Source organism: Nerophis lumbriciformis, linkage group LG05, assembly GCF_033978685.3.
Source record: "Nerophis lumbriciformis linkage group LG05, RoL_Nlum_v2.1, whole genome shotgun sequence".
Taxonomy (NCBI): Eukaryota; Metazoa; Chordata; class Actinopteri; order Syngnathiformes; family Syngnathidae; genus Nerophis; species Nerophis lumbriciformis.
Genome location: NC_084552.2, coordinates 7,105,097 through 7,118,818, shown reverse-complemented (window position 1 = coordinate 7,118,818; position 13,722 = coordinate 7,105,097). Strand labels below are relative to the sequence as shown.

Below are 13,722 nucleotides of genomic sequence, written 5' to 3'. Positions count from 1 at the left end.
TACTTAGTCTATCAGGACTACTTAGTCTATCAGGACTACTTAGTCAATCAGGACTACTTAGTCCAACAGGACTACTTAGTCCATCAGGACTACTTAGTCCATCAGGACTACTTAGTCTATCACGACTACTTAGTCTATCAGGACTACTTAGTCCATCAGGACTACTTAGTCTATCAGGACTACTTAGTCCATCAGGACTACTTAGTCCATCAGGACTACTTAGTCTATCAGGACTACTTAGTCCATCAGGACTACCTAGTCTATCAGGACTACTTAGTCCATCAGGACTACTTAGTCCATCAGGACTACTTAGTCCATCAGGACTACTTAGTCTATCAGGACTACTTAGTCCATTAGGACTACTTAGTCCATCAGGACTACTTAGTCCATCAGGACTACTTAGTCTATCAGGACTACTTAGTCCATCAGGACTACTTAGTCCATCAGGACTACTTAGTCCATCAGGACTACTTAGTCTATCAGGACTACTTAGTCAATCAGGACTACTTAGTCCATCAGGACTACTTAGTCCATCAGGACTACTTAGTCTATCAGGACTACTTAGTCCATCAGGACTACTTGGTCTATCAGGACTACTTAGTCCATCAGGACTACTTAGTCCATCAGGACTACTTAGTCCATCAGGACTACTTAGTCTATAAGGACTACTTAGTCCATCAGGACTACTTTGGGGTGGAAGAGCCATCATCACTAAGCCTTTGATTTTCTCTTTTTTCCCCCAGCAAGCGTTCAACGCCACAGCGGTGGTTCGCCACATGAGGCGGCTGCAGCTGAGCAGCAGCATGGCGAGCAGCGTGGACGCCTCCAACACACACAGGCTGAGCCAGAAGGTGGCCCAGGGTCCCAACCAGGTGGCCCAGGGTCCCAACCAGGTGGCCCAGGGTCCCAACCAGGTGGCCCAGGGTTCCAACCAGGTAGCCCAGGGTCCCAACCAGGTGGCCCAGGGTCCCAACCAGGTTTACCAGGGTCCCAACCAGGTGGCCCAGGGTTCCAACCAGGTGGCCCAGGGTTCCAACCAGGTGGCCCAGAGTCCCAACCACGTGGCCCAGAGTCCCAACCAGGTGGCCCAGAGTCCCAACCAGGTGGCCCAGAGTCCCAACCAGGTGGACCAGAGTCCCAACCAGGTGGCCCACGGTCCCAACCAGGTGGCCCAGAGTCCCAAACAGGTGGCCCAGGGTTCCAACCATGTGGCCCAGAGTCCCAACCAGGTGGCCCAGAGTCCCAAACAGGTGGCCCAGAGTCTCAACCAGGTGGACCAGAGTCCCAACCAGGTGGCCCAGGGTCCCAACCAGGTGGCCCAGAGTCCCAAACAGGTGGCCCAGGGTCCCAAACAGGTGGCCCAGGGTCCCAACCAGGTGGCCCAGGGTCCCAACCAGGTGGCCCAGGGTCCCAACCAGGTGGCCCAGAGTCCCAACCAGGTGGCCCAGAGTCCCAACCAGGTGGCCCAGAGTCCCAACCAGGTGGCCCAGAGTCCCAAACAGGTGGCCCAGGGTCCCAACCAGGTGGCCCAGAGTCCCAAACAGGTGGCCCAGAGTCCCAACCAGGCCGCTCCACGCAAGGAATGTGAGTCACGTGCACCCAAATGACCACATTAGCATGTTGTACATGTCATTAGCATGTTGTACATGTGTGTACTCTTCTTGTATTAGCATGTTGTACATGTGTGTACTCTTCTTGTATTAGCATGTTGTACATGTGTGTACTCTTCTTGTATTAGCATGTTGTACATGTGTGTACTCTTCTTGTATTAGCATGTTGTACATGTGTGTACTCTTCTTGTATTAGCATGTTGTACATGTGTGTACTCTTCTTGTATTAGCATGTTGTACATGTGTGTACTCTTCTTGTATTAGCATGTTGTACATGTGTGTACTCTTCTTGTATTAGCATGTTGTACATGTGTGTACTCTTCTTGTATTAGCATGTTGTACATGTGTGTACTCTTCTTCTTTTAGCATGTTGTACATGTGTGTACTCTTCTTGTATTAGCATGTTGTACATGTGTGTACTCTTCTTCTTTTAGCATGTTGTACATGTGTGTACTCTTCTTGTATTAGCATGTTGTACATGTGTGTACTCTTCTTCTTTTAGCATGTTGTGCTAACTGCTGTCACATGTCTGAGTGTCAAGTGCAGTGTCAAGTCCAAGACAGTAGATGGCAGTAGTGTGTAGTTTGTGGTGTGTTCATGGCTCTAACTACCATCCAGGTCATGTGTAGTTTGTGGTGTGTTCATGGCTCTAACTACCATCCAGGTCATGTGTAGTTTGTGGTGTGTCCATGGCTCTAACTACCATCCAGGTCGTGTGTAGTTTGTGGTGTGTTCATGGCTCTAACTACCATCCAGGTCATGTGTAGTTTGTGGTGTGTTCATGGCTCTAACTACCATCCAGGTCATGTGTAGTTTGTGGTGTGTTCATGGCTCTAACTACCATCCAGGTCATGTGTAGTTTGTGGTGTGTTCATGGCTCTAACTACCATCCAGGTCATGTGTAGTTTGTGGTGTGTCCGTGGCTCTAACTACCATCCAGGTCATGTGTAGTTTGTGGTGTGTTCGTGGCTCTAACTACCATCCAGGTCATGTCCTCACTACTTCTTATGGAAGAAAATAGTATGAGTGACTTTGTGGATCATCCTCTCTCAATATAGCATCTTTGGTCATGCACCACTACAACGTTACACTATGAAGTCCTCTTGGTGATCCGATGGGTCAGGTGGGGTCAGATGGGGTCAGGTGGGGTGTGAGGTGTTTTGTGTGAAGAAGTGCGCTACAAGGCAGAAGGTCGTGAGTTGAAATCCTTGGCGGAGTTGAAGTAAAGGAATGTTGAAATAGTTTAGTAGGTGTAACTTCAGCAGTCATTGACACAAGTCACTTGTTCATTAATAGTTGGAATGGTACTGGAAAATGGTACTGGGAAAATGGTACTGGAAAATGGTACTGGGAAAATGGTACTGGAAAATGTTCCTGGAAAATGGTACTGGGAAAGTGGTACTGGAAAATGGTACTGGAAAATGGGACTGGGAAAAAGATGATTTCAAAGCTCCTCTTGGACCACCATATCTTGACTTTGGGATTTGTTGCATCCCAGTTACAGCCCTGGATGTGTCCTTCTGGTTTTTGTTGTGCCCTAAAAAGTGTTAATACTGTAAGTATTGTATTTATTAGGCACCAGCTGTTTGATTGTACGTAGTAGAAATGATCAAACTGTCACCATCATCATCTTCTTATTCATATCGTAGTAGTAGTAGTGGTATTGGTAGTCGTTGTAATAGTAGTAGTAGTAGTAGTGGTATTGGTAGTAGTTGTAATAGTAGTAGTAGTAGTAGTATTAGTAGTAGTAGTAGTAGTTGTAGTAGTAGTAGTAGTGGTGGTAGTATTTAACTTTAAAGTAGTAGTAGTGGTAGTAGTGGTGGTAGTAATATAAATAGTAGTAATAGTAGTAGTAGTAGTTATAGTAGTAATATTAGTAGTTTGACTTTTTTTGATTTATTCACACTGCATTTATTTTCTTTCCCTTGCATTTGACACATTTTTGTATTGTTGTTGAATTGTTTTTGTATTGTGTTTGTAGTGTTGTTGTATTGTGTTTGTAGTGTTTTTGTGTTGTTTGTAGTGTTTTTGTATTGTGTTTGTAGTGTTGTTGTATTGTGTTTGTAGTGTCTTTGTGTTGTTTGTAGTGTTTTTGTATTGTGTTTGTAGTGTTGTTGTATTGTTTTTGTAGTGTTTTTGTATTGTTGTTGTAATGTGTTTGTAGTGTTGTTGTATTGTGTTTGTAGTGTTTTTGTATTGTATTTGTATTGTTGTTGTATTGTGTTTGTAGTGTTGTTGTATTGTGTTTGTAGTGTTGTTGTGTTGTGTTTGTGGTGTTTTTGTATTGTTGTTGTATTGTGTTTGTAGTGTTGTTGTATTGTGTTTGTAGTGTTTTTTGTATTTTTGTATTGTTGTTGTATTGTGTTTGTAGTGTTGTTGTATCGTGTTTGTAGTGTTTTTGTATTGTTGTTGTATTATGTTTGTAGTGTTGTTGTATTGTGTTTGTAGTGTTTTTGTATTGTTTTTGTGTTGTTTGTAGTGTTTTTGTATTGTTTTTGTGTTGTGTTTGTAGTGTTTTTGTGTTGTTTGTAGTGTTTTTGTATTGTGTTTGTAGTGTTGTTGTATTGTGTTTGTAGTGTCTTTGTGTTGTTTGTAGTGTTTTTGTATTGTGTTTGTAGTGTTGTTGTATTGTTTTTGTAGTGTTTTTATATTGTTGTTGTAATGTGTTTGTAGTGTTGTTGTATTGTGTTTGTAGTGTTTTTGTATTGTATTTGTATTGTTGTTGTATTGTGTTTGTAGTGTTGTTGTATTGTGTTTGTAGTGTTGTTGTGTTGTGTTTGTAGTGTTTTTGTATTGTTGTTGTATTGTGTTTGTGGTGTTGTTGTATTGTGTTTGTAGTGTTTTTTGTATTTTTGTATTGTTGTTGTATTGTGTTTGTAGTGTTGTTGTATCGTGTTTGTAGTGTTTTTGTATTGTTGTTGTATTATGTTTGTAGTGTGGTTGTATTGTGTTTGTAGTGTTTTTGTATTGTTTTTGTGTTGTGTTTGTAGTGTTTTTGTAGTGTTGTTGTAGTGTTTGTATTGTTTGTATTGTTTGTATTGTGTTTGTATTGTTTCTGTGTTGTTTTTGTATTGTGTTTGTAGTGTTTTTGTATTGTTGTTGTATTGTGTTTGTAGTGTTGTTGTATTGTGTTTGTAGTGTTTTTTGTATTTTTGTATTGTTGTTGTATTGTGTTTGTAGTGTTGTTGTATCGTGTTTGTAGTGTTTTTGTATTGTTGTTGTATTATGTTTGTAGTGTTGTTGTATTGTGTTTGTATTGTTTTTGTGTTGTTTGTAATGTTTTTGTATTGTTTTTGTGTTGTGTTTGTAGTGTTTTTGTGTTGTTTGTAGTGTTTTTGTATTGTGTTTGTAGTGTTGTTGTATTGTGTTTGTAGTGTCTTTGTGTTGTTTGTAGTGTTTTTGTATTGTGTTTGTAGTGTTGTTGTATTGTTTTTGTAGTGTTTTTGTATTGTTGTTGTAATGTGTTTGTAGTGTTGTTGTATTGTGTTTGTAGTGTTTTTGTATTGTATTTGTATTGTTGTTGTATTGTGTTTGTAGTGTTGTTGTATTGTGTTTGTAGTGTTGTTGTGTTGTGTTTGTAGTGTTTTTGCATTGTTGTTGTATTGTGTTTGTAGTGTTGTTGTATTGTGTTTGTAGTGTTTTTTGTATTTTTGTATTGTTGTTGTATTGTGTTTGTAGTGTTGTTGTATCGTGTTTGTAGTGTTTTTGTATTGTTGTTGTATTATGTTTGTAGTGTTGTTGTATTGTGTTTGTAGTGTTTTTGTATTGTTTTTGTGTTGTTTGTAGTGTTCTTGTATTGTTTTTGTGTTGTGTTTGTAGTGTTGTTGTAGTGTTTGTATTGTTTGTATTGTGTTTGTATTGTTTCTGTGTTGTTTTTGTATTGTGTTTGTAGTGTTTTTGTATTGTTGTTGTATTGTTGTTGTATTGTTTTTGTAGTGTTTTTGTATTGTTGTTGTAATGTGTTTGTAGTGTTGTTGTATTGTGTTTGTAGTGTTTTTGTATTGTATTTGTATTGTGTTTGTAGTGTTGTTGTATTGTGTTTGTAGTGGTGTTGTGTTTGTAGTGTTTTTGTATTGTTGTTGTATTGTGTTTGTAGTGTTGTTGTATTGTGTTTGTAGTGTTTTTTGTATTTTTGTATTGTTGTTGTATTGTGTTTGTAGTGTTGTTGTATCGTGTTTGTAGTGTTTTTGTATTGTTGTTGTATTATGTTTGTAGTGTTTTTGTATTGTATTTGTGTTGTTTGTAGTGTTTTTGTATTGTTTTTGTGTTGTGTTTGTAGTGTTTTTGTAGTGTTGTTGTAGTGTTTGTATTGTTTGTATTGTTTGTATTGTGTTTGTATTGTTTCTGTGTTGTTTTTGTATTGTTTTAGTATTGCTTTTGTGTTGTTTGTATTGTTTTTGTGTTTTTGTATTGTTTTAGTGTTTTTGTATTGTGTTTGTATTGTTTTAGTATTGTTTTTGTATTGTTTTTGTGTTGTGTTTGTAGTGTCTTTGTGTTGTTTGTAGTGTTTTTGTATTGTGTTTGTAGTGTTGTTGTATTGTTTTTGTAGTGTTTTTGTATTGTTGTTGTAATGTGTTTGTAGTGTTGTTGTATTGTGTTTGTAGTGTTTTTGTATTGTATTTGTATTGTTGTTGTATTGTGTTTGTAGTGTTGTTGTATTGTGTTTGTAGTGTTGTTGTGTTGTGTTTGTAGTGTTTTTGCATTGTTGTTGTATTGTGTTTGTAGTGTTGTTGTATTGTGTTTGTAGTGTTTTTTGTATTTTTGTATTGTTGTTGTATTGTGTTTGTAGTGTTGTTGTATCGTGTTTGTACTGTTTTTGTATTGTTGTTGTATTATGTTTGTAGTGTTGTTGTATTGTGTTTGTAGTGTTTTTGTATTGTTTTTGTGTTGTTTGTAGTGTTTTTGTATTGTTTTTGTGTTGTGTTTGTAGTGTTTTTGTAGTGTTGTTGTAGTGTTTGTATTGTTTGTATTGTGTTTGTATTGTTTCTGTGTTGTTTTTGTATTGTGTTTGTAGTGTTTTTGTATTGTTGTTGTATTGTGTTTGTAGTGTTGTTGTATTGTGTTTGTAGTGTTTTTTGTATTTTTGTATTGTTGTTGTATTGTGTTTGTAGTGTTGTTGTATCGTGTTTGTAGTGTTTTTGTATTGTTGTTGTATTATGTTTGTAGTGTTGTTGTATTGTGTTTGTAGTGTTTTTGTATTGTTTTTGTGTTGTTTGTAATGTTTTTGTATTGTTTTTGTGTTGTGTTTGTAGTGTTTTTGTAGTGTTGTTGTAGTGTTTGTATTGTTTGTATTGTGTTTGTATTGTTTCTGTGTTGTTTTTGTATTGTGTTTGTAGTGTTTTTGTATTGTTGTTGTATTGTGTTTGTAGTGTTGTTGTATTGTGTTTGTAGTGTTTTTTGTATTTTTGTATTGTTGTTGTATTGTGTTTGTAGTGTTGTTGTATCGTGTTTGTAGTGTTTTTGTATTGTTGTTGTATTATGTTTGTAGTGTTGTTGTATTGTGTTTGTAGTGTTTTTGTATTGTTTTTTTGTTGTTTGTAGTGTTTTTGTATTGTTTTTGTGTTGTGTTTGTAGTGTTTTTGTAGTGTTGTTGTAGTGTTTGTATTGTGTTTGTATTGTTTCTGTGTTGTTTTTGTATTGTGTTTGTAGTGTTTTTGTATTGTTGTTGTATTGTGTTTGTAGTGTTGTTGTATTGTGTTTGTAGTGTTTTTTGTATTTTTGTATTGTTGTTGTATTGTGTTTGTAGTGTTGTTGTATCGTGTTTGTAGTGTTTTTGTATTGTTGTTGTATTATGTTTGTAGTGTGGTTGTATTGTGTTTGTAGTGTTTTTGTATTGTTTTTGTGTTGTTTGTAGTGTTTTTGTATTGTTTTTGTGTTGTGTTTGTAGTGTTTTTGTAGTGTTGTTGTAGTGTTTGTATTGTTTGTATTGTTTGTATTGTGTTTGTATTGTTTCTGTGTTGTTTTTGTATTGTGTTTGTAGTGTTTTTGTATTGTTGTTGTATTGTGTTTGTAGTGTTGTTGTATTGTGTTTGTAGTGTTTTTTGTATTTTTGCATTGTTGTTGTATTGTGTTTGTAGTGTTGTTGTATCGTGTTTGTAGTGTTTTTGTATTGTTGTTGTATTATGTTTGTAGTGTTGTTGTATTGTGTTTGTAGTGTTTTTGTATTGTTTTTGTGTTGTTTGTAGTGTTTTTGTATTGTTTTTGTGTTGTGTTTGTAGTGTTTTTGTAGTGTTGTTGTAGTGTTTGTATTGTTTCTGTGTTGTTTTTGTATTGTGTTTGTAGTGTTTTTGTATTGTTGTTGTATTGTGTTTGTAGTGTTGTTGTATTGTGTTTGTAGTGTTTTTTGTATTTTTGTATTGTTGTTGTATTGTGTTTGTAGTGTTGTTGTATCGTGTTTGTAGTGTTTTTGTATTGTTGTTGTATTATGTTTGTAGTGTTGTTGTATTGTGTTTGTAGTGTTTTTGTATTGTTTTTGTGTTGTTTGTAATGTTTTTGTATTGTTTTTGTGTTGTGTTTGTAGTGTTTTTGTAGTGTTGTTGTAGTGTTTGTATTGTTTCTGTGTTGTTTTTGTATTGTGTTTGTAGTGTTGTTGTATTGTGTTTGTAGTGTTTTTTGTATTTTTGCATTGTTGTTGTATTGTGTTTGTAGTGTTGTTGTATCGTGTTTGTAGTGTTTTTGTATTGTTGTTGTATTATGTTTGTAGTGTTGTTGTATTGTGTTTGTAGTGTTTTTGTATTGTTTTTGTGTTGTTTGTAGTGTTTTTGTATTGTTTTTGTGTTGTGTTTGTAGTGTTTTTGTAGTGTTGTTGTAGTGTTTGTATTGTTTCTGTGTTGTTTTTGTATTGTGTTTGTAGTGTTTTTGTATTGTTGTTGTATTGTGTTTGTAGTGTTGTTGTATTGTGTTTGTAGTGTTTTTTGTATTTTTGTATTGTTGTTGTATTGTGTTTGTAGTGTTGTTGTATCGTGTTTGTAGTGTTTTTGTATTGTTGTTGTATTATGTTTGTAGTGTTGTTGTATTGTGTTTGTAGTGTTTTTGTATTGTTTTTGTGTTGTTTGTAATGTTTTTGTATTGTTTTTGTGTTGTGTTTGTAGTGTTTTTGTAGTGTTGTTGTAGTGTTTGTATTGTTTCTGTGTTGTTTTTGTATTGTGTTTGTAGTGTTGTTGTATTGTGTTTGTAGTGTTTTTTGTATTTTTGCATTGTTGTTGTATTGTGTTTGTAGTGTTGTTGTATCGTGTTTGTAGTGTTTTTGTATTGTTGTTGTATTATGTTTGTAGTGTTGTTGTATTGTGTTTGTAGTGTTTTTGTATTGTTTTTGTGTTGTTTGTAGTGTTTTTGTATTGTTTTTGTGTTGTGTTTGTAGTGTTTTTGTAGTGTTGTTGTAGTGTTTGTATTGTTTGTATTGTTTGTATTGTTTCTGTGTTGTTTTTGTATTGTTTTAGTATTGCTTTTGTGTTGTGTTTGTATGGTTTTAGTGTTTTTGTATTGTGTTTGTATTGTTTTAGTATTGCTTTTGTGTTGTTTTTGTGTTGTGTTTGTATTGTTTTCCATAATTGTTGTGTTTTCATGAACTATTTGAGTTGTGTTTCATGAAGTTAGTTTGACTCTTGAGACACAAACAAGAAGGACCATCAATTGTGACTCCGCCCCCTCCAGGTGTGCCCGCCACGCCCTGCAGTCTGGCGTCTGCAGCCGGTGCTCCGGCAGCGGGGGGGGAGGAGCTAGCCGAGCGCGCCCCTCGCAGGTGACCACCATGGTGCTGACGGAGACCAAGTGACCAAGCTGTGAGGCGTCTGGAGGAGAGGACGGCCATCTTCTTCATCTCCTCCCTTCCTCTTCCTCCTCCTGCTCCTGGGCTGGTTCCTCCTCCTGCTCCAAGGCCAGCAGGAGGACTAAGTGGCGCCATGGGAGTGTCCACTTTCTCTTTCTTCTTTCTCCTACTGGAATGTTCCATCTTGCTACAAGCGCCCTTCATCCTCTTGAAAAAGTCATCAGGATGACCAAATAAGGGCGTGCGTGATCGCCACTACCTCATGCAAATGACCGGCTTTCCCATAATCCCTTGTGCTCGCCTATTATTGCTGATGGAAACAACAACATTCACCCTTTTTTTCTTCAGGCGCCTTCGTCTATCTCAGGGGTCCCCAAACTTTAGGACCTGGGGGCCACATTGGTTTGAAAGAATTGGCCGGGGGCGGGGCTATCTCTGTGTGTAAGTGTATATGTATGTGTGTATATGTATGTGTAATGTGTGTGTAAGTGTATATGTATGTGTGTATATGTATGTGTTGTAGGGCTGCAGCTAACGATTATTTTTCTATCGATTAATCTATAGATTATTTTTTCGATTAATCGGTTAATCTATAGATTATTTTTTCGATTAATCTATAGATTATTTTTCCTTTTGCCGATTTTTTTTTTTATTTAAAATGAAGAGGAAAAAATAAATGTAGGCCAGTTTTTTCAAAAGGCATGGCTTTTATTTACAAAAAAAAAAAGTATGGCCACTAGTCAGTCAACATTGACAACAACATGACAAAATATTCTGTAACAATGTAAACATTTAAAACTTTTAACATTTAACAAAATTAAAAGTAGCTTATTTGCTTTTTAATGTGCAAATATAAAAGTAAACATCCAGTGCAAATCTTAATATTCTGGAATAGTACAAGCATTTCAAAAGTAAAAGTATTGCTTATTTTGCTTTAAAATGTGCAAAAATAAAGATAAACATCCAATACAAAAAAGTGCAAAACGGAAATATTCTGTAACAAGTGTAAACATTTCAACAAAAGTAAAAGTATTGCTTATTTGCTAAAATGTGCAAAAATAAAGCTAAACATCCAATACAAAAAAGTGTACAGTGTAAACATTTCAACAAAAGTAAAAGTATTGCTTATTTTGCTTAATAACACAACAATGATAGTATGATTAAAGTGAAAGTTAATTGTTGGTTTGTACATAGTATATGTAACTGTTAATGTTGTAAAAGGTATTTGCACAACTAATTAACGTTAGCGTTTGTGACACGTCTTGTGCCGTGGGGTTCTTTCAGGACCGACAGACTGAACGCCAGACGGCTTTGCCAGGTTTACAATCTTTTAATTTTACACAAAGTCTTTTCTCTTCCAACTGCGCGGATCGCGCACCTGGGCACGTTTGCGGCGTCGCTCCCGGCGCGCCCCGCCTCGCCGCTCGCTCGCCGCCGCCGCCGCCTCTCCACAGCGTTAAAGAGGAGCGCGTCTTTGTAAACACTGAACAGGCACGCCAAACGCGCCTCTCAGAGCGAAACGGTGCTTTAGTTTATGAATTTACAACGCAGATACAAATGACACATTCATGTTTTTGTGTAATAATGACAACGTATACGCACGCGGACGATTGACTTGTTGATGGTGATGGCAAGAACGCTGTCGGGGGTTTTCTTTTCAAATGTTCGTTCATAGCCGTTGTGCTGCTATGATAGGCCATTTCCGCTCGACACAGTGTGCATACAACAACATTATTAGGCCGTTTATTGAAATACTCCCACACTTTTGACGACTTTTGGCGTGCTTTTTTCCCCTCGCTCGCATCGTCTGCTTTGCGCTCCGCCATGACAGTAAAGTAGTGTGACGTAAATATGCGACGCGCCGACGCACAAAAACGGCGTCGACGTATTTACGTAACCGATGACGTCGACTACGTCGACGCGTCGTTTCAGCCTTAATGTGTTGTGTGTAAGTGTATATGTATGTGTGTATATGTATGTAGTGTGTGTAAGTGTATATGTATGTGTGTATATGTACGTATTAGGGTTGTACGGTACTAGTATAGTATTGCAGTACTAATGAATCATATTCGCTACTATACTCTGTTTGAAAAGTACCGCTTCCCCTTTTTTGTACAGGCATGACGACACGTGGTCACATGGTGACATTGCTGCTTTTACCTGCAGAGGAGCATGTTGGGCAGCGCACACACACAGAGTACTTACAAGCAGACACAGTGTGTAGACAGAAAAGGGAGAATGGACGCATTTTGGTGTAAAAAGTCAAGATAAAGGTGAAGTTATAACACTGAAACACCCTCAGTGTTTTAGCTACTTCTAAATCACTAATCCTGGCCTCCGTGGTGACGAATAAAATACGTTTCTTACAAGTATCATTATCACTGGAGGACGAAGAATAGCTAAACATGCTTCACTAGAAGGATACAATAGCTCACCACCGTCACAATGTAAACAAATGCCATGGGTGGATCTACACCTGACATCCACTGTAATGATACCAAGTACAGGAGCGTATCTAGTCGATACTACTATGATTACATTGATATTGTTTTAGCATCACAAAATCTTTTTTCCTTTTTAAACTTCATATGATGTTTATAAAGTCAGTAAATACGTCCCTGGACACGTGAGAACTTTGAATATGACCAATGTGTGATCCTGTAACTACTTGGTATCGACATGATCCATACCTAAAATGTGTGGTATCATCCAAAACTAGTGTCAAGTATCAAAGAAGAGAAGAATAAGTGATTATTACATTTGAACAGAAGTGTAGATAGAACATAAGCAGATATTAACAGTAAATGAACAAGTAGATGAATAATCCATTTTTACAGTTTGTCCCTCATAATGTGTAGAAAATAATAGGTGTATAAATGACACAATATGTTACTGCATAATTAGGAGTCTTTGTTTGTTTACTTACTACTAAAAGACAAGTTGTCTATTTTATTTAAGGACTAAATGACAATAATAAACATATGTTTCATGTACACTAACATTTGTTGTTACAATAAAGACAATAATGACATTTTTTGAGCTCCTCTTTATTTAGAAAAATATCAAAATACATTTTGGTACCGTCCATCCATCCATCCATTTTCTACCGCTTATTCCCTTTGGGGTCGCGGGGGGGGGCGCTGGAGCCTATCTCAGCTACAATCGGGCGGAAGGCGGGGTACACCCTGGACAAGTCGCCACCTCATCGCAGGGCCATTTTGGTACCGGTACCAAAATATTGGTATGGGGACAACCCTAGTATGTGTGTATATGTATGTGTATGTATGTATTAAATATTTGTTTATATGTATGTACATATGTGTATACTGTATATACAGGATGTGTATATACTGTATATGTATGTACAAAAGCCAAAAGCAGTGAAGTTGTGTAAATGGTAAATAAAAAGAGAATACAACAAATCCTTTTCAACTTATATTCAATTGAATAGACTGCAAAGACAAGATATTTCATGTTCACACTGAGAAACTTTGTTATTTCTTGCAAATAATCATGAACTTAGAAATGAATGGCAGCAACACATTGCAAAAAAGGCATTTTTACCAGTGTGTTACATGGCCTTTCCTTTTAACAACACTCAGTAAAGGTTTGGGAACTGAGGAGACACATTTTTGAAGTGGAATTCTTTCCCATTCTTGCTTGATGTACAGTCTCCCTTCTCATATTTTAGCCTTCACACATGTCTGGACTACAGGCAGGCCAGTCTAGTACCCACACTCTTTTACTATGAAGCCACGTTGATGTAACACGTGGCTTGGCATTGTCTTGCTGAAATAAGCAGGGGCGTCCATGATAACGTTGCTTGGATGGCAACATATGTTGCTCCAAAAGCTGTATGTACCTTTCAGCATTAATGGCGCCTTCACAGATGTGTAAGTTACCCATGTCTTGGGCACTAATACACCGCCATACCATCACACATGCTGCCTTTTACACTTTCACCCTAGAACAGTCCGGATGGTTCTTATCCTCTTTGGTCCGAAGGACACAACATCCACAGTTTCCAAAAACAATTTGAAATGTGGACTCGTCAGACCACAGAACACTTTTCCACTTTGTATCAGTCCATCTTAGATGAGCTCAGGCCCAGCGAAGTGTTTCCGGGTGTTGTTGATAAACGGTTTTCGCCTTGCATAGGAGAGTTTTAACTTGCACTTACAGATGTTCGACCAACTGTAGTTTTCTGAAGTGTTCCTGAGCCCATGTGGTGATATCCTTTATACACTGATGTGATTTTTTTGATGCAGTACAGCCTGAGGGATCCAAGGTCACGGGCATTGCCGCTTACGTGCAGTGATTTCTCCAGATTCTCTGAACCCTTTG

The 13,722-nt window shown here is 37.1% G+C and overlaps 1 protein-coding gene across 1 annotated transcript in view; it reads left to right on the top strand.

Moving 5' to 3' along the window:
• camk1da (calcium/calmodulin-dependent protein kinase 1Da) overlaps window positions 1-13,043 on the top strand; it is a 179,672-nt gene extending 166,629 nt beyond the window's left edge. Inside the window, exons 10-12 of the mRNA XM_061959156.2 lie at window positions 744-1,584; window positions 9,264-9,856; window positions 11,332-13,043. Of these exons, the coding sequence (XP_061815140.1) occupies window positions 744-1,584; window positions 9,264-9,355 (933 nt within the window). The 3' untranslated portion in view covers window positions 9,356-9,856; window positions 11,332-13,043. The remainder of the gene's footprint in view (window positions 1-743; window positions 1,585-9,263; window positions 9,857-11,331) is intronic.
• Window positions 13,044-13,722: the final 679 nt, after the last annotated feature.